Genomic DNA, 25,704 nt, shown 5'->3' on the forward strand with positions numbered 1-25,704 from the left:
ATCTGTGAAAGGTGCGATACAAAATAATCTTTACTTACTTACTTTACTACTTACTAGACTTCTGTGTGAGTGGTATAGTTACTCCAGATTTCTCATTTCAATGACGTGTTCAGAAATGAAGGCAACAAACAGTAAAGTAACAATAACTCCCGTCTTACCGGACAATGGGGAGCTTTGTAAAGGGCACCGGAGGAAGCTTCAGGCCATCGGGAAGGGTGATGACCTCCATTCCCCCCGGACACTTGGAGGTGTAGTTCTCCAGACTCTGGGTCACCTCTTTTTTCTCTATAAATACCAGAGCACATAATAGGAGGAAAATCAATGTCCATAAGTACATAAAGCAATATTCCCGTATAATTACCCGAAGACAAGACGGCAACAATTATGACACAACGCAAGAGCCTTTACAGTTGCCCTCACCCTGATAATCTGAGGACCATCGCCACTGTGGAGGATTGATCTTTGTGCGTGATATAAATTAAGCAGACATTAATGACCTGTGAGGTGTCTCTCTCTCACCAATAAGAGACCCAGCCTTCGAGTAATATTCTACGTTTTATTGTATCATCAATACCTTTTGAGGGAACATTACTGCTCACCCAGCCATACAATTTGCTTTGGCTCTGCAATTTCCAGCAGTGTCCATCAAGGCAGAGGGACATTTACTCGCAAAGATTTCACACAGATCTATAAACCTTCGTAGCAAAACATTAGGAGGTCCGATGATAGCAGGCTTTCTGTCTTAATGAGAAATGATTGTGTTTCTCCACTTCATTGTATATTCAATAAAAAAAAATTATCACGGCTTTTATAGATACTTGAAAATAAAATACTATATTCTTATTGCTTAATTCAACAAGGGATTTTTTTTTTTTTTTTTTTTTTAAGAAGCTGCCTAATATGTAAGTTCCAAGATTGCTGCTGTTGCATATGAACAGAGTGCAGCACAGTGATGAACATGAATCAAGAAGTATTCAAAGTGTTAGATGCAGTTTTATAACCACTGCAATGTGCGCATTTGTGTTTTCACCATGGACCTGAAAGTTTAACAGCACACATTTTTATATCCGTAGTACCAAACTATTTAGTATGCCAGACTAAGATTTAGTATGTTCCAATACATAGCGTCTGAATTATTAAAGGTTTGTGTGTTAAATCACGTGCAAACTCCAAACCACCTGCAAAAAAATGTCCAAGCAGATCTACTAACAACGTGCAGTGAGGATTGCGTCTTTCAAATGTGCAATTTAACACACGTTGTCCATTTTGCGAGTTCGCCTGAATGAATATGTAATATTGGGTAATTCTGCTTGAAGGTGCAAAATACTGGGAGGGAACATGCAAATAGAATAATTTAACACCTGCAACGATATTTATATATGTAAATATTTGATATATTGAAAGTAGAAATAGGAGAAGTGATTGTTGTGTATTTTAGTACAACTGAAAGGAACGTATTAATCAGATGCACAAATCTGGAGAGACGGCTGTTCTTATTGTGGTGAGAAGGAGACACAGGAAACTAAAGAATACGTAGAGAACGTGGTTTTACACCTGTGGAGACATTTTAGAGATGTCAGAGGGAAACATTATTCAGACATATCGTTTGTACAGCGATGACATTTCTGAGTTATTGAAATAACTCAATAACTGCTTGACAATAACTGTCAAATACCAGCAATTAATGAACTTCTTCCGACTCATCATTTTCCTGCCTCTGGGTCGTTCCAGCGTATCTCTGGTCGGACGTCCCACCAGTCCTGTTATTCAGGTTTACTGTCACAGGTGCTGAATGTTTCCTGCAGAATTCACAGGTAGCTTCATCAGGTTCACGAGCACCCGCGAAGCTCTGAATGAAAAGTCACCTGCTCATCACAGAAAGATCTGGACCTGCTGATTGTTAGAGGATCTCATCCACTGTCCCTCCTCTTTTATTTGCTGACGTTTTATTATGAAGCCTTTTTTCCCCTTTTTGTTTTTCCCACAGTATTGACTCTCTTGCTGATAATCTCCTATAAAGCGTTTTGTTCTTGTTATATTTATATTTCTTAATTTCAACGGGATCAGATTTCCTTTTGCGGTTGCTCTGTTAGAACGGCTGGAATCACTTTAACACACACAAACCGCTCATTTAAATACGAGTTGCACCTGATTTTAATGACGCAATTACTCTTAGTAAATCACCGCAAAACGGGTGCAAAATAAATGTGCAAACTTTTGGAAGGAACCCTTAATTTTTTTAGCACATTTAGTACATTTAATTTTTTAGTGCCCTTTATTTGAGATCTTCGTAAATCAGGCCCATAGTATGTTAGACGTAGGATGCCAAAGTACCAGGATGTTCTACTACATCTGGTCATTTATTGCAGTCTGTGCGCCAGCATGTGACTCGAGCTGTCCTGACCCACAGGCCTCTACACGGCGGAAGATATTTCACATCGACTGAGCCGCCGAGACAGTTGGTGGCGCTGATGCTCCGCCCACAAAAGGAAGGAGGAGGAGGAGACAAATAAGAGGGAGGAGGAAAAGAAGAAGAAAAAGAAGGAAAAGGAAAAGATGAAGAAAAAGGAGGAAAGAAGAATAACAAGGACAAGAAGGAGAAGAATCACATCCTTTTTCCTTTAACTAAAATGCCGCGCGTATACGGATTGCGACGGATATGACCAAGAGCATCTTTATGAAGTAGTTTGTCTGAATTGTAAACATACTACATGCAACAGTTCATACTCTTTAAGGGTTGCTGCAGTACAAACTAAAAGTCAAAAGAAATAAAATGGGATGTGGAAAGCAAAGTCAGGAAATCATCATCGGAGACCTTCGAAACGGTCCAGAACGCCTACAGCAATGAAGCAATGAGCGGAGTCAGGTGTTTTGGAAGGCAGACATGTTTGAAGAGGGTCAGAGCATCAGTGTCCAAGACTGAAGAAGGCCGTCAGATCAGAAGCACAACCAGGTTTTCTGATGTACAAAGTTGTGACTGGCCAGGTGTTCGGGTTGTACCGCCGGGACAAACCGTTAAATGTCCTTCACAACTATCCAAGGTCAAACTAAGAAGAGACACACTCTCTGAAGAAATATAATAAATATAGTTATTTTTCCGTTATGACTTTTTATTCTTTTGTTGTTCCAAACTAAATTAACAGTGTTTTTCTAAAGCTGAGAAAATGCTTATTTTTTAATGTGTCTTGCTGACATTTCATTGATCCTACTGTCAAATCAGACAAATTGAAATTGAAATTGACTTCTACTTTGTTCAGGTCCATGCAGGTTATATTCATCATTATAGGAGAAATAAACAGCTACTGTTGGGTCTATATTGAATTGTATTCTTTGGTAAAACTCTTTACTGTATGTGCAGAGTATCAGCATTTATTTAGAAACAACTTATTATTTTTTTGGAGCACATAAAGCACCGTCTCGGTCCTCGATTGACCTCCTGAAAACACTCAGACGTGGCTAACAAGAAATAAAAAATGGCCAAATACGTCATCAATCATGAAAGCTTCGAGCCGGGAACACAACTGACCTGTCACTCCATTTATCTCTTGCTCTCTTTTTTTTCTACCCTTTCACCTCATCTGTCAGCCTTTGATTCCTCTCTCACTTCATTCCCTCCAATTTCCATCCATCGCTTCACTCCGTCCTCCCTGTCCCTGTTTATCCGGCTCGCCGTCTTTGTTTACAAGGTCGTAGTTTGAACAGTCATTAACATATTTATCCGGTCAGTTAACTTTTTTTTTTTTTTTAAACAATTCCAGTTGGTTTAAATTGCAAATGAAAGTTCACCTGCTGCCTTCAAAATGCAATTTAACTCAACTTGAAGATTATCTTTGTTTCAACTTCGTTGACAAAGTTGGTTCAACGAGGATGTTCTAGTTGCCTTAACGTTGTTTTTTAACGTGTCAAAGTTGATGAACTTTTAATCACTTGTTCCAACTTAATACCGTAAGTTAAAACAAAGAATTATCTTAAATTATAAATGCAAGAAATCCTTAATTATCTAGACGAACAAACACATTTCTGCATTATTGTAACTCAGTTTAAAGTTAAAATAATGTTTATACAATTTGCCATTTCAAGTTAGGAAGATTTAAATTCTAGATTTGTTTAAACTTGCATATATATTGTTTGGTTAAACAAAATATATAACAAACAAACTCAGTTATTGCAGTTCGTCTGTTCAAATATATATAATCTATTTGAAATAACATTATACATGATCTCAAACACGGGTGTCGTCTGCCATCCATTTAAAATAGTCGCCTTGTGCAGCGACACGCCGCCCTCAGAGCTGTAAGACCTGTTCTGTAAGCGCGTTGAGCAACATCAGATTCAGGCTGCGTGTCCTCCACAGCGAGAACATGGCGACCCCTCAGCTTGAGCTTCATTTTGGGGAACAGAAAGAAGTCGCAGGGAGCGATGTGAGCGGGCACTACGTCATGCTGGAGAACCCCAACTGCAACCGCACCACAGTTCAGGTGGTTTGCACTGAGTTTATTTTCCCTACGACGCGTCAGAACGTCACGGTAGAACCTGGTGTCAAGAGTCTGACCCTGAAGGACGAATTCACGATGCATAACCCTGTGGATGTCAAAGAAAGCCACCTAATGTTGCACTCTGACACGCCTTCTTCAGGCTTAGACAGGTGACGTTTTACCCCTCGGTGCCACTCAAAGTACCTCGCCCAGCTCTTTGCTTCTTCTTTGCATTTCAAGCCTCTCTATGAGGCATCAAAGTTCGTGTCAAAAGGTTATAACTTCCTTCTGCTCCGTGCACATCACCGGGCTGCATGCAACTACAGCTGCCGCAGAACCTTTTGATTGCCGGTTTAATTTGACAGCACATAAAGATAATTCTTACTACTGACCAGTTGTTTGCGCTTGTAGAAAGCTTCTATGTATGTCAGCCGATTATTGGCTGAAGTTTTTGTGGTGTGTTGGAAGGACATTTTCACCAAAAGCAAAACATTTGTTTGGTTGTACTTTGACATGCTTGTTCCCTGAAGTCGAATAAGTGCGCTGAGGTGCTTAAATAAACTTCTCCATTGGGGTGAAACTAGATGTTATTTTCTATCCTGTTATTCCTCCAGTTTCCTGTCCAGACAAACACAGCAGAGCACATTATCAGCCTGACAGCTGGAACACACTGTTCACACGAGCAAAGAAACATTTTATGCTTTACGAAAAGGTGCTGCTCTTCACACTTCACACCATTCCCCAAATGAAAGGATCTCACGTCCAAATGTCAACTGTTGGCAATGAAGAATAACAACTTCAGGCAGTGAGGAAAAAGTTCACTCTGATTCTTCTTCTCTGAAAACTGAGCTTACATCACCGACAGAAGAGTAGGATTGAGACACTTTTGAAATATGCCCCCGTTAAATCTGCCTTTACCTAATGAGTTTGTTACCGTTGTTGTTGTTTCCTAGTTATTACTTCACAAACGCGGCACTTTCAACCTCCCAATTTGTCAGGACAGGTGCAACAGAGTCCATAAAGCAGCAGGTGTCAATTGAGTTCCTTTTGAAACTTTTTTGCAAGCTTAAGTTATAATGAAAAGGGATACAATATGAAGTCGGTTGGGTTTCTGAAGGCCAAACAATGAAGAGTATGGATTGATTTTTAGATGATGTGTCCTATTTACAGTCTTTCTGACATGCTGTGATGTACAAACTGTAACGTTTTCCTCCCTTCCTTACTTCCTCTCTGTTGTTTCCCAAAAGGAGAATCTAAGCTCAAGTTTTCCTTTTCTGGGGAGCATTCTTTAATTCCATTCATATTTCAGTTTGGTTGGATTTGTGTGTGTGTGTGTGTGTGTGTGTGTGTGTGTGTGTGTGTGTGTGTGTGTGTGTGTGTGTGTGTGTGTGTGTGTGAATGTGAGAGCTACTTCCTTTCTCCTTTTGGTTACGGCCAACTTTCAAATGTGATAAAGTTCAGTCGTGCCAGCGCCACTGGTTGGTTAGACTCAATTGCACATGAAATGCCTGGTGACCTAGCAGTGACGAGCCAATCAGAAGAGCGTAACAGATTAGAGATGCACAATATATCAGTGGATGGGAAAGTATTGGCTGGTAAACAAGACAATTGCATTATTGTTATTGTTCCAATGATGGAATTTCAGCCAATAATTAGGTCCACTGACACATAGAGTTGTCGAGCTGCGCGTCTGGATACCAGCTGCACAGGGAGGAGGGAAGCAACAAACAAAAAAAAGAGAGAGATGCTAAAGGACCGTTAGCCATGTTTATAAAGTTGAGAGCTTTAGATAACCACTAATTAGATTGTAAAGTTATTCTAAAAGTTTATATAACATACATTTCTTGTCAAGAGGGAGATCATGTCGGGCCATCAATTAGTCTACATGTTAAAAAATAAACAAGGGTATTACAAATATGATGAATGGATTTCATCTTACTTGAAGGGATGCTAAAGGCTCTCTAAACACTGGTTTTGTATTCGAAAAATAAACAAGTTGCTAATTAAAATTAAAACAATTATTTTTTACATTTTTCGACAAGATTAACATGATCAATTATCAACTCAGTATTGGCCACAATGATAAGTTTCAGAGGGCAGACAGTTTGACATATTCTGGACTATTTGGCCTGAATTAGTCTTAAAAGTTGCAGCAAAGCAGATACAACCAGAGAGGTGAAGAGTTGCATACCGTTAGTGCTGCTGTGTTCGTGCTATAAAAATCACTATAAGCAGCAGCAACACCAAGAGTCAAAGCCAGGTCTCCAACAGTTGGTGCTCAGGACGAAGCTCTGCAGCTTTTTTTAGTGAGGATGTCACATGCAAACAAACAGTTCAAACACATTTTCTGACTTCCTGTAAAAGCAGCATTATTTGACTGAAGTGAGTTTTGGGAAATTTTGGCATCATAAGTTCACTTGAAATCACCCAGAGAGAGAGCGCGGCCACAGAGTCGGTACAGGGAGAGAGAGAGCGGCGGTGTGGCTGCTATCAGGGAGGCCAGACACAGATCTGTGTGCAGAGCCGGGTGGGAGGTATAAATACATGTATACGAGGGTCGATTCAAACAGTTCAGAGACTGCTCCTGTTGCGTGTGAATGGTATGTAGCACCGGGACGTGCACGTAGCAGGAGGAAGCTGTAACCTTCATGAGCACGTATTCCAAGTTTCGCCGCTTGATCATCACCAGCACCTGAATAACAAATGTTTTTGTGAGTGCTGGTCCAGATGCACGGCTGTTTTAACATGCACTTAAAACTTGTGCATTTTCAACGCCCTGTGAGCGGGCACTTTGTCATGTTGGAGAACTGGTGTCCTTTTGCCACATTACAGGTTGTTTCTAACAAATATTGTGTGTTTATAACGTAGAGTGTGATTATGGAGTCATTGTATTTCAGAAAAAACAAGAATTTCCCAAGTTTTCCACATAGGACGCATGTCATCACGTGTGACAAGTTTCCCACGAAAATGTTACAAAACCACGTATCTCACCGGCAAAATACGTTTCACAATGTGATTACATGAGTTTTTGCACATTAATGTGGGTTTTATGTAATAGTCCAGTAATCGACTGGATTTAAAGACGTATGGTTTTCCGTCGGCCCAGTGCCCAATCTCGCCATGTTCATCACAGTGAAAAAAATATTTGTGGATCTGCTCCAAAATTTTGGATTTTCTTCCTTTGCTCCTTCCACCAATATTCATTCAAATACAGGCCATAAGTCTTTCAGGAGTTCGAAAACATGACTTCCTTCACAGAGCCAAAAATAGCTTTCTGTAATTCCCCAGGAGAAATTTAAAGTATATCAGGCATTAAATTCGAACAAAAGTCTGATCCCAGACTGAATAATTCAGTGGGAACCAAACACATTGTCAGGCAAAACTAACTGATGTCTCCGACATGTTTACGGCCTTCAACTTCGACGGGTCCTAAAGTGACATCGTTATCAGTCTCCTGATTCTTGTAGAGATTTTTTACATATTCAAGTCAGCAGTACAGTTAAAACCCCTCAGAGCTCTCTGTTTGCTGTGAGACATCATTCTGTGGTACTAGCTTATGGGCACCGCCGAGAGGCAGCAAGACTGCAGCTTCAAATAACTTTAATGACAGCACAGACAATGGAATAATCTCAAGATGGAGATTTATCAAATTATATTATGGAATAAAAACTGCTGGCAGGCCACAGACAGACATGTCAACACTTTTATGAATAATTTAAATCTTTCTGTCTAGAATTGCAAGCAAAATGCCAGCAGCGGGGAAAAAAATAGTGCAAGTGAAACATAAATCATCAAAACAATAAGCACTGTGGTTTAAAAAACAGTCCTTGCAGATGAAAACTGAGCAACTGAAACAGCGACATCAATCCCTCTGGCATGAATTTCACTTTAAATAAAGGAAATATGAAACTTATCTTGGTGAGTTTTATAAAACGGTGTACGGACTGCCGGATCAGAAGCTCCAGCCGATGTGCTGACGGATCAACAGTTAGTGGAAACATTGAGTTGCAGTTGTTACTGCGCAGAGACGTCGCTGATACTGCAAGCGAGAGTTCACACACTTCTGCCACTCATAGATATGGAATATTGAAATATTCCTCAAGAAATAAATGACAATATTTTTTGTCTATTTGTTCAACTGGGTTCATCAACTTTAGGACTCGTGTGAAAATCTGAAGATGTTTTATGTAATATTTATGCAGAAATTCTAAAGAGTTCGAGCACCACAGTATGAAGCCTCAACAGACCACTGCTCCACCAACAACTTTAGCAAGAAGCTTATTAATCAAACCCAGCAAGTAGAAACAAACATTAGACAAAAAGCGAGATAACAGGACATATATTTCAATAACAAAGCTGCTAAACATCTGTGAAGACTATAAGTGCACATGTGGTTATTAGAGCGATAACGATGTCTGTTATTACTGTAAGAAAACACCGTGACCATGTCTGCAGAATGTGAATTCATCTCTTCAAAGTAAAGCACACCACCTGCCCTTGAATTCAGTGCTGCGAGTCCACAACTCCCAGACAACACCAACAGTTCACAACTCAGAGAAGTCAAGCGAGACATTTTTTTGCCAAATGATGCAACAACTTCACCGGTCACTGCAACTGCACAACAAAAACATCATGTTTGTTTATTTATTTCATGCAAAATAAATACTAGTTCATTTTCTAGCACAAAAAAGATTACTAATTGGTGGTTCTTGTTTACCTGCCATGACATCACTGTACACAGACATATTGTTTGCCTGCTGGAGAAAACTGGAGCAATACTTTGAGAACAGATGGTCTTTCTACGAGCCTCACCCTGTCGGCAGCTTCTGTTTTGCTGAAAGCTGCAAAGTTAAGACGTTCTTACAAACACCAACAGCACCAAACACCTGAGATCCCCAACAGTCACACTGCAATTATCGCGCTGCCGTTTATCTGGCAGCCAGCCGGGTAAAAGGTAATACCAGGTCAAATAAAGCACAGTAAGGGAAGAGTACGTCTAAATTTAAACTTGTGATTGAAGGGACGTGAGCCCGATGACGAGGGGATCGAACGCTCCAGAAGCTCGGCAGAGAACTTAAGAGAATTGTTTGGCTTTAAATGCAACATTATGACCTCTAAACGGCACCGTGATAGCAAATTAGTGCAGAAAATAACATTATAACATACGCTTCTTGAGAATGAACTGCCTGAATCTAAAAGGCATCAGCGATCCTTCCCTTTAATTCGGCATTACGTCGCGACCTTTACGTACTAAAGACGTTTTTTCATTGTGCACCTAATTCTTCAAAACATACGAGGTTACATCAAAACGTTCAGAGACGGCTGCTCTTGCACGGAGCACAGAAAGGTAGCAACCGAACGAGTCGCTGGATTACGATCAGTTCCTGAGTTGCACACGTTTTTATGAGCAGTAGACCAGGAAGCATCGGCACCGGGAGCAGGAACACGGTCATGCTGGAGAACTGAAGTGCCGTTGGACCCGAGTTCAGGTCGTTTGCTCCGAACGTTTCCCTCAGAGCTCCGTGGTCTCGCTCCGACCCTCCTGAGATACATTCACGGTGCACAACCCACCAATGTCAAAGAAAACCCACCTGGTTGCGCTCCTGACCCGACGCACCTTTTTCAGTTTTGGACAGTGACGTTCTGTCTCTCAAAAACAGCTGTCCAGGCTCAGTGCTTCATTGTCGTAGACTACCTGAGACATCGTTATGGTCTCCGTTCCCAATTTCCAGAGTGTGACACAAAATTTGATGTGCGCCCGCTGGTTATATCTGAGTAGTCGCAGATGCATCCAGAACTCTGCTCACAAAAATGATTGTAACTCAGGAACTGATCATAAGCAAGTGATGAAATTTCTACCAGTTCCTCATTAGGGTTATATCTTTCTCCTGCTCCGTGCACGCGCATGAGCAGCCGTCTCTGAACTCATTGATCTACCCTCTTCATATAGATTTAAAATGGTTTGGACCTCCTTTTAAATGGAGAGAGATTATAATTAAACTACATGTTACCAGTTTTTTATTCTAATTGCAGTCGTGTAAACATGACTACGTAAAGCACCATAATTTACAGTCATCCAGTTTAAATGAAACAGACTCAAGAGCAAATTCGGTATTTTCTTTTATTAGATTAGGTCCGATTTTCATTTATTTCTATTTAGATTTAATTTTTCATATTAACATTGATGAAGACTTGTTGAAATTTGCTAAAACTAAAACATGTCTGTAAAAGCAGAGCGTAAGAGCGCTGATATTAATGAAAGGTTGATTCACTTTGAGCATCTTTCTGAGAGAAAAACATCCACTGACACAATTTGTGCAACTTCAGACGTCCCCTGACCATCATGGTTGGACTGAAGCTGTGACTTCAGAATCAGAATCAGCTTTATTGGTCAGGTATGTTAACACACACAAGGAATGTGACTCAGATTGTAACTTCAGCTCTCAGTGTGCAAAAAAAACTAAACCAGACAGACATATAAACATAAATAGGCATATATACAGCCAAGAAAGAAAGAAATATATACACCTTAAACAATGTACAATTGCAAATGGTGCTGATGCGGTTGGGTGTCGTGCAAAAGGTCCAGTGATATTGAACATATTAAGTGTTGAGCAGAGTGACGGCCTGCAGGTAGAAACTGGTCTTGTTTCTGGTTGTTTTGGCGTACAGTGCTCTGTAGCGCCTCCCAGAGGGGAGGAGCTACAACAGCGGGTGTCACTCATCCTGCAAACAGCAGCTCCGTGTCAAATGTAAGCGCTTCTGTTCTCACAGGTGGTGACGAGAAAACCACGCAGCTCAGTCACGTCTGCTGGAAACAAGATTACTCTTCAGCCACTGTGGCACTCCTTCATTTTTCACCTTACACTTGTTTATTTAATCTCGCTCTGCTCTATCACATGACCTTGCCTCACTGACACCGGTCTCGCAGACTGTAGGAGCAGCTGGAGCAGCTGTACCTGCCCACTATTGTTCAAGACAGTATCTATAATCATCTCGCTCTATTTTTAGTTCCCTGTCAATTAAATTGAACTTTATAGAAACTCCAACAAATTCGAATAACAAATTACTGGTGTCAATACACAAATTCATTATAAGAGAAAAAGTAACGATGATTTAAAGTGTGCACATTTGGAAACTATCTGGTGTTTCTTGGTAGGATTAAGACTCATTTCACAGGTGTCCTAAAATTGGACGCTCACTGTTGTCAGTTACTGCCTTGTCCTCATTTCATATGTGGTGACCAGTAAACTGTCGGCCGAGAAGCAGCTGTGACAGTTTGTGATTCTTAACGACTGTGTCTCAATGCAGACGGCATTTGAAATAAAAAAAAAGGAACTTATTTTTAATTTAGTTTATTGTTTTGAGTTGTTGTTTTTTTTTACCTTGAAACTTTGTCTGCGTCATCTCCATTGTTTTTAAAAAGATTTCTTCCGTACCGGTCTGGGTGAAGTTGCCAAAATCTACTTTTCTCAGTCCTGTGAATGAGTCAATATTTCACTGTTTTCTGTCTCCATCCACTCTGGACAGAACACGATTCAAACATAATTTTCTTCATCAAAACTATGCACCCTTCCCCACTAATGAGGGTTATATGTGCAGGACCAACGTGTTGTACACATTGTTAAGAAAAACACCAGGAGCTGCTGGGCAACAATAACAAATACAAACAGGTCACAAAGTATTTGCAGATGGGTGGTTCATACGTCTCATGTGGTTCAAACTAAGGGTCTGATTTATTAAAGGTTTGTGTGTAAAATCACGTGCAAACTCCAAACCACCTGCAAAAAAAATGTCTAAGCAGATCTACTAACAACGTGCAGTGAGGATTGTGTCTTTCAAATGTGCAATTTAACACACGTTGTCCGTTTTGCGTGTTCGCCTGAATGAATATGTAGTATTGGGTAATTCTGATTGAAGGTGCAAAATACTGGGAAGGAACATGCAAATAGAATAATTTAACACCCTCAATGATATACAACAACAAGGAGGAGCCACGAAATACCAGCAATTAATGAACTTCTTCCGACTCATCATTTTCCTTCCTCTGGGTCGTTCCAGCGTATCTCTGCTCGGACGTCCCACCAGTTCTGTTATTCAGGTTTACTGTCACAGGTGCTGAATGTTTCCCGCAGAATTCACAGGTAGCTTCATCAGGTTCACGAGCACTCGCGAGGTACTGAATGAAAAGTCACCTGCTCATCACAGAAAGATCTGGACCTGCTGATCGGTGTTTGTTAGAGGATCTCATCCACCGTCCCTCCTGTTTTATTTGCTGATGTTTTATTACAAGCTGTTTGTTTAAAAAATGTTCCCCTAATATCCCACCATCTTCTCATAATTTCATCTATTTATCCTTTTGTTTTTCCCACAGTATTGACTTCCTCACTGATAATCTCCTATAAAGCGTTTTGTTCTTGTTATATTAATATTTATTGATTTCAGTGGGATCAGATTTCCTTTTGCTTTTGCGGTCGCTCTGTTAGAACGGCTGGAATCACTTTAACACACGCAAACCCCTCATTTAAATACGAGTTGCACCTAATGTCAAAGACGCTAAACGGGGGCAAAATAAATGTGCAATAAACACACATTTTAGTCCCCTTTATTAGAGATGTTAGTAAATCAGGCCCTGAGAGTGAAGCTAATGTTAGCTGCCTTTAGCTGTGGTTTCAGGCCTGAAACACACTGCCTGCCTGGTGCGTGTTACCTGTTGCTGCGTGTGCGACTTTTCATGTCAGCATCCTAATTAGAGGAGCCACACTGTCTGCTGAGTCTCAGTATGTGGTGCATCATATATAAAACAGAACCGATGTCCAGTTTTTACACACGGTTCCCAGCTACAATATACAGGGAAACCATCTGTGAACACATTTCTACTGTAAAATCACAACAAAAACACCGTGTCTGCTGTAAATATATCATGACGACACTTCACCAGGTGAGAGGCGGGGTTTCTTACTGTGTCAGTGTGTGTGTGTGTGTGTGTGTGTGTGTGTGTGTGTGTGTGTGTGTGCGTGTGTCTCTCTCTCGCTATGAACGTGGGTAAACAAAAACAACGTGCCTGCTTTTTGGTTACAGCTCATCACTTGTCGGACCTCAAAAATTCAAAACTGACGGCCGTTATCAAAGACAAACTTATTGATTCAATGGTCGGACCTGCAGCTGGTGTGGAGACACGGAGACACTGAGACACGGAGACACACACCAGGCAGTGTCCAAAGCCTTAGAATTAGCAACAGGAGACACAATGGGACACTTTGCTGTCACTCCACTTGCATGCTTTTCTCTCCGGAGTTGAACCAGGTTTGTTTTGCTGCCATTTTTGGTGCAAACTGAGCATTTACAAATTTCACAACACACAGTGGAGTTTACAAAACCATTTCAACACCCTGAAAGACATGTGACTGCCCTTATTCTGTCTTATTTTGTCATCAGCAGCTGATACTGCCGAGTGTTTGTTCTGCAAAGCTCAGACATCAGATGATCTCACGCTGGCTGACGTTACTGTCATGACTCCAGAGCTGGAACCATTTATCACTGCTGGTTCTGGTCTTGTCTGAGCGACAGCAGAAGAAACACAGATGTAAATATTGTGATTTAGGCATTTTTCAAATCAAGCAAAAACAAGTTTGACCGATTACATTAATTCGACATGCCACTCAGCCCTATTTTGAATATATGTGTCGTGAATATAATGATTCTTACAGTCGTTAACTGTAGCACAGCCAAGAATAAAAAATATCCTCTTCTGTCTGACTCTATTCTGAGCTTGACACACACGCACGCACACATCAAAGGAGACGAGAACAACCTACAATAACCTGGCTGACATTTTTGATATCTCACTGCAGACGGAAGGAGACGCAATCAAAGCCACAGCAGGCAGCACGCTGAGCCCCAAAAGTTACACTCAGTAAATATGAAATGCGTTTTTATTGTAGCTCAAGAAGTCCGCCAGCAAGGTCATCTACCTCAGAGAGAGAATACTCAGCTATACACCATCGGAGCAGCAATTACATCACATAGCATCTCTGCCTCTTGATGAGTGTGAAGGTGTAGATGGTCATATTCTTTCAGCACAAGTCCATTTGTGATGTTTAATATTTCATACTGGAAGCTCGCTTCATCTCGCGCCTACCTTGCCTCCTTCCTCTCCCTGCCTTGATTCTCATGCTCAGTGGCCAACCGAGGATTACACTGGCCTCTATTGTGTGGCCAGCGGACCATCTGGCTCACACTGCTTCAGTGAAAACCCTATCTCCCCGGCTGCACCGGATTTCTGGTCAGAGCACAATGTTGCACTCCCGCCAAGGAAAAGCTGGCTTTGTTGTGCACCGCATACTATTAAACGCAAGGTATAATGCTGCAATCGCCAAGGGACAGGTTCTACGGTTATATTTATTTATTTTTTTATGGCTGGAAGCGCCTCACAGGGGTTTAAATCCTCAAGTCTAATATTGCTTTTTTTTTTCCAAGTTCCTGTCTGAGTGTTTGTTGCGAGCTGACCTTGATCCGACAGGAAATCCAGCATGGTCTGCAGCAGGAAGGACAGGTGGCGCACAGACAGGGCTGGGTTGCCCATGCGACGGGAGGCGTACACCAGCTCGTGCAGGAGGCGCATCTGTACGGCGGCCCAGCCTCGGTGGGTACCTGGGAGAGAGATCACAGAGACGAACACACTGGTAAAGACCTGCCAGAGCTCAACACTGACATCTGATGTTACACAGCTATCACATCACACTCTCACACACACACACTCACACTCACACACACACACTCACACGGTTCTGTTTTATTGTGCTTATCTTGTCTGGATGAGCTGTTTTTCTATGTGAACATCGTTTTCAGAGCACTTTTAAATGTCATTGTTGACTATTATTTCCGATTGAATGATGTCAAAGTCACCCTGCTTCTGTCATCTGTATTCATGCCATTACCTTCTCTGTAATAATCTCAGTTCAAAAACACCTTCTGAGAAATGTTATTCATATTCTTGTTGAACATTATTATTCATGACATCACACCAAATTTAACAGGGGCGTTAAGGCAATATCAACTTTTAGTGAAACCATTCAGTCACATTATAATCATATTGCTTTTTAATTTCACTGTTGTTGATATTAATGATTTACTATATTTAGTACATGTTGTTTTACACGTTACAAATAGCAACAGAACACAGATCATTTGACTAAATGTCAACTAGATACTTATACAGGACTGTATAGAAGAATCTGCCAACATGTCTGAGACGGTTCCTGCTGTGCACAGATGGAGCTCAGCATGGTGAGTGAAGATGTAACTTTGTATTCCAAGTTTTGTCACCTGATCAACATCAGCACCTGAGTTACACACGATTTTTTAACCACTGGTACATCGAGCTGAATGTTGTGTCGTATTTTTGGAAACCGATGAGTCACAGAGAGGCTGACCAATGTGTTGCTGCAGACCAGAAACTTGTACGTTTAGTGAGCACGCCGTCATATGGGTGAACCGAACTGCCGTTGTGCTACAGTTTAGGACCACCCTGTGAAGAAAGAAGGTCCACCTGTGTGCTGCTGACCTGACTCGTCCTGCTCGGTCTTGGGACAGTGACGTTCATCCGCTAGAAACACCTCGCCTGGCTCTGAGCTTCATTGTAGGCTTTCTGGAGCATTTCAAAAGGTCTCTGTTGCAGATTTCTCGAGTTTGACACAAAATGTGTTGTGCAGTCTCTGCCGAGACGTAACTTGGAATACTTACTCGCAAAAGTTACACCTTCCCCCTGCTCCGTGCACATCATTGTGATTTGCTCTGTTTGTGCGCAACAGGAACAGTCTGGGAACTTATACAGTACATGCTGAACTCAGGAAAATCTTTCTGGTAATTTTGTGTTTGTGTTTTTTCACCTAAAAAGGTCTAATTTAAGCACAAACGTCTGTTAATTCCAACCTGCACTCTCAAACGTCTTAACTTCAAACACTGCAACAAGTGTGTGACTGATAAGCCTGCTTTGGGCATGCTCGAGACCGTTCCCACAGAAAAGGCCACACATAATCAGGTTTATCTGGAGGGTTTTCTTTCAAATCGGAGCCGTCTCTTTAAAATGGAAATCTCTCCATTGTAAACTATCACATGTCCTCCTGTGTGCTGCTAACTTAGCCGGTGTTGTTTTCTCTCTACAGAGCTCCACAAGACATCTTAATAGCACTCTAGCCTGACACCAAACCGTTACATAAGGCCCTCAGCCCCCTTACGAGACGCCCCGCTCCACTCACAGCTGTCGACTGTTGACTCACCGAGTGGGAAAGAAAAGCTAAGAGAGATGTGCTGGGGAGGCCGCGGGGGCCGAGAGGGAGGGAAGGAGGATATTTGGTAAACACTCTAAATACCCTTTCCAATCACGTCAAATCATGCCCGCAATGCTTTACGCTTCTCAGCAGTTTTCTACCACGGCGATTATTCCTCCTGACTTCCATCTGAACAAAATGAAAATGCAATTTTCTTCATGAGCAAATTTTTTTTCTGTCTTTAAAACTGCACCCACTAAGCAGTCTAAAAATAGCTGACTTCCACCTGTCTGCCAAAAACCAGCGCTTATCTGGAGGACAGTAATCCAAAAGACACTGGATTTTCGGAGGATGTCGTTCTCGCTCGCACACGAGAAAGAAAGAACGGAGAAAAAAAAGAAAAAAAAAAGTCTTCATTTGTGGTATTTTTTTTAGACCCAAACTGGAGGTGTCTGGCAATCCAATTAACACACCACCAAGATAATGAGTGTGCTGCCGCGGCCAAGCAGTCGCACTGTCATGCAGAAACCTGACGGAAGAAGGCGTCCTTGGGCTGCCTCTGATCTGCACTGTAGGGTGATGAGACGACTGTTATTCTGCTCGATTAATAAACATCAAAATGATTAAAAAAATAAAAATAAAAAAAAGAGGAAAACTTCCGTGACAACGGCGGAAACAGAGTTCGAGAGGAAGAAACACGACAGAAAATGACAGCGGCTTCCATTTATGCTAAGAGAAGAAAAGTGGTGAAAGAGCGCCTGTGAAGCACTTAGAAAGCCATTTGCTGCGCTGTATCTCAGGGCACAGCAGCCTTGTTGCGATGCACCATTGATCCCCATTTTCAGTCTCCTTTGAACTTCCATCTCCAGCTTACTGCCTGATAAACTTCCACCTGATTGCTCCCACCAAGACACTTCCAACCATCGTTTCCTACTTTCCTATCAGCCCACTGAGTTCAGAGGAGATACCTCAGTGGAGAGGTGTACAGGTGATGCGTCAGAATATGTGACAGTACTGTCAGTATTGCAATATCTGAGGAGTAACACTTATTCTGAAAGCAGCACAGATGATGCACTCTTATTTTTCTATGAACAGTTAAGGCCAGTTGTTTATCTAACAGTGTAGAATTATTCTACAAACTAAAAGTCTGTTAACTGGACAGGAGTGCATGAAAATATTGCCATCTCATCTTTACCTTCATCATCATCTCACAAATCATTTCCAGTTCTAACTTCATGACTGGAACACAATAGTAAAGTTGTGTACGTATTTCTCCTTTGCCTCCGATTCTTTACTTTTTCATTTTCAATGATTAACTTTATTCTATCCCCAAAATAAGTCTTTTAGTTTAGGTCTGACCAATGCGAAACAATAACCTGGCCTAAGGAAAACCCTAATATCTAATATAAAGTTTATCTATAATGTATGGAAGAGAGTAAGGAGCCGCTCTGTTGGAGTATGTAATTGCTGTGCATGGACAGATATTGGGATTTGTTGTTTGTAATACGGTGCAAAATGTTTTAGATGTTTACATTCTAATTCGTCATGCAGTAACATCAGCGAGGTGCCTGATCAGTCCTAAATTTATTCCACTTGGCGAGGTGCCGGACCTCGACACCACAGAGTCCGTCTGGGATTACAGACAGAAATGACAGAACTGAGAGTCTAACCTACATACCAACTACTGTAAAATCTCACTGCACTTTACATTAAAGCAGTATTTTAGAGAGCCAAGATGAAGTAGAGACATAGTACTGAAGGATGACACACTGGAACTGTGTGTGCTGTGAAAATGTCCCTTGAATCAACAACGTATAGTGGTATCAATTCATTTTTCTAGAACTAGATTAATTGATAAAAAGTGTTTCTTTAAATAATTGTATTATTATTATGAATAATTTTCTCATCTGCAAGTGATATAAAAATATACAATATAAAGTAATCTTATTGCAGAGGATGGTGTGAACTCATTTTCCTACAATGTGCAGCTTGACAATAAATAGAGTTTGACAATACCATTTATTATTAAAGGAGTATTCCAGCGTTTTAGTACAGCACTTCCACAGAGTTGATGGTCAAAAAAAAAACAAAAAAAACTTAAACAGCGTTTTACTTTTTACCTCAACAATGGGTCACACTCTAATTCCTGGATCCTTCATTACCCATAATGCAACCTGATAGTCACATACTGTGGGTTTTCACAATACCTTATTAGAAACTCTTTAAACTCGTGATGGGTACTTCAAGTGCAGCATTTCAAAGTAGAGCAGTGAGTCCTGTGTTTGTGGAAAAAAAAACTACATGATTAGAAACACTAAACCTGCCGTAAACTTAAAGGATGTCATTTTGCTAAATTATTCCACCTTTTAGATTTCAATCATTTTCAGCCAACACTCCCATAAAACTACTTTTAGTGATAGATTTTTGTCCATTAGCTAGTTTTTCCTCTTTTTTATTTCATGCATTTGGCATTGAATATTTGTGAAAAATATTCTAGAAAAAAAATGTTTGAAAAAGACATTTCATGTCTTTTTAATAACAAGGAACTCAAGGAATTATTTGGAAATTGAAAGCATTAACGATCTGATCATTTCATTCACTGTGAACTACTTCAGTGAAGTATTACAGTGTAAAAACAAGCCCCCCTGATCGTGTCTTTCGTCAGACTTTACCTGCCTGATTTACAGTCACACTTGAGGATAAATCACATATTTGGGTTTCATGTATCACAAAGATCATCTGTAACAACCTTTCAGTCGAAGTACATTTTAACTCAAACAACACGCAGTTTATTTCTATTCACCGTTTCTAAAGGAGAAAAGGCCAAAGATTAACAGCATATCAGAGAAAGAAAACCTCTCACAATGTCCCTGGAATAGAGATCAGCAGATAAAATACCGGCGTCCCTGAGCTTTTCTGTTCAGTCCGCTCCATCTTTTATGATGCCGACGGTCGCCATTGAGTGGCTGCGATGTACAAAGGGGTCAAGAGTCTGTAGAACCAAGAGGCTTATCAGGAGGGCCTACAAAAGCCCAGGTCAGCTCTCAGCCAGGCTTCTTTTTGAGCAAAAGTGGTGGCTTGAATGCAGAAACCCTAAGGGAGTGCTCCTGAAAAGACAGCAGATGCTTAGAGCGAACTGACGCAGCGCTATTCATCTCCTTAATCTTTTAAATGTGTTTACACTGCCGTCACTCACGGACTCCGGATCATACAGGAGAGAACCGCGCTCATTATTTCAGAGAAGATTAATTTTAGGAGAATTATTCTTTTTTTACTTGTATAAAGTCTGCACTGTTTGACATGCGACCCCCTAAGAGATTCAAGATGACTCTAACTTTGGCTCTGTTCACACCTGGCATTAACATGTGTTATCAGTTCATCCAATCACAAGTGAGCAGGTTCCAGTGCAGCTGTGAATGCATTCAAGATGCATTCATTCCCGGGTTCAGAATCACAGGCTATTTCTTTTTGCTTTTAGTACGTACTGCAGTTACTGTTAAAAAAGCACGTACTGATGCATGTAGTATGTGTACAACTGGGACATACTACTTCATCATAAAAATGCTGTATCTTCTTCTTCCTCCTCCTTTTGTGGGTGAAGCATCAGCGCCACCAACTGTCTCGGCGGCTCAGTCGATGTGACGCATCTTCTGCCGCGCAAAGGATTGTGGGTCAGAACAGCTCGAGTAGCATGCTGGCCTGATGTAGTAGAACATATGGTACTGTTGGCATCCTACATTTAACATACTAAGTATTGGGACATACTAAATCTTTTGTTGGCATATTAAATAGTTTGGTAGCCTGGATGTTGTAACGCACCGATTGAGATCTGATCTGCTCCGACCACATATAAAGGTGGTGTGGAGGCATGTAGCCACATTCTTTGAGCAACGTGAACGTGAATGTATCCTGAACCACTTTGAAGGAGTTACTACTCAACTGAAATCATCAGAATAAACAATAGAAACACAGTAAAATCCAGTTGATAAAAATATTCTGCCTACAAACCAGAGTTGGCGGGGGTTTTTTCAGAGACAGAACAAAAACAGATCCCAGCTTCATCCGTGTTGGTCGGGTCACCTGCATCATCAGGTCTGAACCCAAACCAGAAAACTCCTACTTTGTCAGATTGGCTGCTTGTCTGTTTGTCCAGCTGCTGTATCATAACTGACTGATGTGCTCTACAATCCCATTAAAGTGTTTCTGTGTTAGATTGAAATCAGAAAGAGCACTTTGCTTCCTACCGTGGTATATTTTAACACAATAATACCAGCTGCGATGATTTTGAAAATATATTTTTGTCATTTTGAATCCACAGTTTTTTCTGAAGAATAAACTGGTGAATCTATTTGAACTTTTTTTTTGAAAGAGCTTTTTCTTTTTTTTTCTTTACTGATAACTTTCGTAACTGTCACAAATTCGTATTTCCACCAGAGACAAATAGTTTTGAGGTGAAATATTCGCCGGCGAAGATTTAGCATTTTTGGGTAATTTATTCGTTATATCCCTGATGTGGAAAGACCTTGATTCTGCCAAGTGAAGCTGAACTGAACAGAAAGAAGAAGAGATTTACTTGTAAACTGAAGTGGTTGGCTTCAAAAGCAGCCGTTTAGTCAATAAAAACACAGGCTGGAAGCCTCCTCTGGGTTTTAGTTGTTTACCTCGTTTGTAAACCTGACAGGGTTCAGGTTGAGAATTAACTCCAGACATTTACATTTTTTCCGCTCAACAACTTTTAAGAATGAGTTTCCATTTTTACTGTGTATTGAGAACAAATGAAAGAAGACAAACAATGACAGCCTGACGCTCCTGAGTCACTCAACTCATTTTCTTCATCAGATTATTTGTCTGGCACGACATGCCATTGCAATAATGTGAAACTATTTGCCCACATTACACTGTTTTTCGTAAAGGCTTTCAGCGAGGTCATCATCATAATTTTTTTTTATTTACACAGCACTTTTCTTAAAAACCTGTTGTGATTCACAACGAAAAGGAAATCAAATAAAAGAAGCCCAACTGGGATTAAGGAGGATTTATTATTAACAGCACTTCAGATTTTGTATTACAACATAATCTAGTAGAATAATCGACAGTAAAAACAGATGTGAAATACATCAGAGGTAGGCTAATGGCATTAAAACGACGCTCCAGTGAGCAAAACTGTCTCGTTTTGGTAAAAACCAGTTGATTCAACTCATCTCTCCGAGTTTGTTTAGGTCATGTACGTGTTTATTTGCATTTACGGTGGAAAAGCGAGCTACAATCATAAGTGGTAACTAGAGGGACAAAGGGAGGATGATGACGCCGGGTGTGAACGGGGTGTAATCGATCCCGGAGCTCTGCTCAATGTTCAACAAACAAAAGAAGCTGTTTTTAGGTTTATTGATTATGGTGGTGCTTTGAATTGCACAGAAGACAATGTGGGAATTCAAAACTTAAATGTCCCGTGAAGAACCATTAACACACTAGAGCTTAATTAATTAGTGTCATCAGAAAATGAATAAATAATTATTTGTCAATTAACAGTTTGTCATTAATTAGCAGAAATATACTTTTTTTTAATATTAATATTTTTTTATGTCCTGATAAATTAGAAATGAAACTTTTGGATTCAATAGTGTTGGTTGGACAAAATAAGCAATTTAAAGATGAAAATTGGCATTTTTCACCATCCTCTGATGATCTTTGGACTAAAGAATACACCCTTTACTAATAGACAGAACTGATAGGCTACTGAAAGTAATTGATAGTTGCAGCCCTGAAACACATTGCACCCAAAATTTAAAGATCAAAATTTTGAAGATGAGGTGTCTGTAAAATGTAAACCAATGAGCCATCCTAACACCAGCCCCAAACATGATTATGTAAATGTATGGAAAGAAAACCGTTATGATGAAGCCATTATCTCTACATTTACACATCATCCAACCTCCGAGCGTCCAAGCCTACCTTTGCTGAAGTCCTTGGGATCCAGTGACAGGCTGTATCCAGGCAACGTCTCCAGCAGCAGCTTGTAGCAGGCCCTCCAGCCCGGCTCGGGGATGGTGGGAGCCACACACTGCATGGCTGCCACTCGCTTGAAAAAAGCGGACTTGCGATGGAAGCCGATCAATTCGTAAAGCTCGGACAGGATACTGTAGCGTTGGATCTTCTCCTCCTCCGATAGCTGCCGTTACAGAGACATCATTAAGGTACCGATCCGCTCAAAAATGGGTGTTGCTTGTTGTTATATCACCTGGATGTTTGAGCTTAACTGTATAAAGTGATGCATGGGTGTAATTAGACATTAACGGTCCCGTACTGTAAAAATTCTGATTTACAATTTTTTGGGGGGGCTTTAAAACAGGTCTGGGCACTATAGAAATACTGTGAGAGTGTTGAAACCCTCGAAGAAATGCACACAGCATGTATTCAGCAACCGTGTCATTTGGACAAGCTGTTTGGACCTCTAAGTTTATAATGTCACAAACTCACACTCATGTCTCAGCACGGCCAAAACTTTATGTGGAACAATACATTCAGCAATCGATAGAAGATAGCAAGCCACAAGACTGGAGAAAGCCTGTGATTGGCCTGGACACGTGTCACTCAGAACAGAGTCAACCAATCAGAAGAGAGGATCACTGATATCAATGCACCTTCAAGGCGTAGAGACAAAACAGCCCGTTCTTAGTAGAGCTCCAGAGAGAAGATGGAGGTATGAAGCTCTACTGAGATGCTTTCTGGTGAACCACAAAAATATCTTCTTATGGATATCAAGACTGAAAATAAGTGTCAAGTAAGGGACCTTTAAAGGGTTTGTTATACAAGTTAATTTGCTGAAGGAGGAAAGTTTATCTAAAAATCACTTTAAACCTCTTTTTTTTTTTGTGACATCATAACTAGTTTGTAAACCAATCATGGGGTTAGTATAACATGTAGAGGGCGTCTGTAATATTGCAAAGGTAATTATACACTCTTACATCATATCTGGCGAAGGACTATAAATGATTATTAGGAACACTTCCATCAGACTCATCAAAACTAACAATCACCCAGGTGGATAAACTGGCTTTTGGGTACCAAATATTATTTTCCAACATAACTTCAAGCATTAAGATTTAGAATAAGAGAAAGAAAAGCTACTACAGTTTCACTGTGTAGGTCACAGAAGGAGACTAAAGTTTTTAAGGATAAAACAGAAAAAAGAATAAAAAAAACAAATAAAGAAAAATATATTATTCCAATGATAAAGAGCAAGGCTAAAAAGCTAATACATATTCTGAGGGCACAGGTGAGTTCTGTTTTCATGCGCTTTTTTTTTTTGCTAACAATACGTTATCCTGCAGTCACTGTGATTTAACTGCGTGCCACAGAGGCGGTGGCCGTATTAATCATCTGATGTGGCTGGAGGAGCTTTTATTTCACAGTCCGACAGCATACCTGTCCCAGGTTGATGTACACGGCGTTCTGCAGGAACTCCGAGGCCTCCCTGGCCCTCTTCTGGATGGCCAGCACCCTGACCGCCTTCACGCAGGCCTCCAGCTCGATCACCCCGGCGTTCTTGTACTGCGGGAGGAGATAAGAGGAAGGGCGGAGGGGTGGGAGGGTGGGGGTTAATGAAAAATGAAGAGTGGATGTCAGCCGCCTGGAGTTTCACCACCCACCTCATAATCAGAGGGAATGTTTTCTCATTAACATGCGACCACGCTCATCAGTCACTGCGGCTGACGGACAAGTGTGATAACTCGGAGTCCCTGTCGCTCGTCTTTCAGGGATCCCCCCCGACGTTTATTACTGCTCCTGCTGGAAGTCGGAGCTGCTGGAACAGTGTGCATTTTTTATCTCGCCGTCCCTTAACTTCCTTCCACCCTCATTGTCTCCTTATTAAAATTCAATTAATATCTGAATGGCTATGTGTTGAGATGTAATTTAATTCTGAATGAACTAGTTGCAAGTAAAAGGGCTGAGGGAGGTCAGTGCGAAAAGGCAATTATAATAATGAAGATAAAGCACAGGACTGCTTCTGAATAGTTAGGTAACATAATGAGCCCATTCAGCGTTTCCCTAAGCATTAGGGATACTTTAATACTATTCTTTGTGACTTTGTACACGTACAGTGGGCGAAGAAATATTGTACGCTATGAACAGATACTTACTGTTTTTGTCTGTGTAATACTGGTTGTAAAAAGGTTATCGCTGACTAATGAGGCTTTTATTTCCAATAATCACACATACTTTTCATGCTTGATGGTGAATCTTGGCCTCATGTAGCATTCAGTAATAAACAGCTGTTGTCAGCATGTAGTCTGATAGACTCAAGCAGTGTTAGCGCGGTTTTGAGGTGCCGTCACACCAGATCAAACACTGCCCCCTGGTGGGAAGAAGACATATCAATACACAGACGTGGAGCTCCAGCTCTGTGGAGCAGTAGTGACGATAATCTGCATTTTCCTGACTCTGGTTCTTCGTCCAATTCAAGATAGTTATAGTCCCCAGGAGCACTAAATGGTCAGGCACCGTTTCATCCATATCCTGTCTAATGTAGAGAGCTCAGTCTCTTGATAAAGAAACATTACTGCCGCCTCAGTCAGGACGTGTTGCTCATTCGGAGAAAGTGTGCGCCTTGACGTTGTTTTATACTTGAAGTAAAAGGCTGACAATATTCAGTATTTTGTGCCAAAGTCTCTCCATAGTTACTGACTTCCCTACACTCAGCCCTACTGCTCCTACTGAGGACGTAAATCTTTAAAAACAGGCATATTAAGTTTAATAAAAAAAAAAAAAATTTAAATAAACGGTTCAGGAATTTTGTGCGAAGTTCACCAAGTTTAATTTAAGACTTGTTTGACCTTTTTAATACCACATAGCATGCAGTTTAATATGTTTACTGGCAAAAATATGAACGTATAACAGAATCAGAAGGGACATTATGGTCTAAAATTATTTGTTATTATTCTATCATTTTATTATAT

General features: G+C 40.8%; 1 protein-coding gene across 4 annotated transcripts in view; it reads right to left on the reverse strand.

The window, feature by feature from the left end:
- The window catches only part of trappc9 (trafficking protein particle complex subunit 9), a 231,486-nt gene that overhangs the window by 194,380 nt on the left and 11,402 nt on the right, over positions 1-25,704 (reverse strand). For all 4 annotated transcript variants that reach the window (XM_069176536.1, XM_069176533.1, XM_069176535.1 and 1 more), the window contains 4 exons: positions 24,173-24,298; positions 22,700-22,916; positions 14,985-15,128; positions 159-285 (listed from right to left, as the gene is read on the reverse strand). In XM_069176536.1, coding sequence (XP_069032637.1) covers positions 159-285; positions 14,985-15,128; positions 22,700-22,916; positions 24,173-24,298 — 614 coding nt within the window. The remainder of the gene's footprint in view (positions 1-158; positions 286-14,984; positions 15,129-22,699; positions 22,917-24,172; positions 24,299-25,704) is intronic.

Source organism: Embiotoca jacksoni, unplaced genomic scaffold (assembly GCF_022577435.1).
Source record: "Embiotoca jacksoni isolate LCO1_2020_lvr unplaced genomic scaffold, fEmbJac1.0.p SCAF_7, whole genome shotgun sequence".
Taxonomy (NCBI): domain Eukaryota; kingdom Metazoa; phylum Chordata; class Actinopteri; family Embiotocidae; genus Embiotoca; species Embiotoca jacksoni.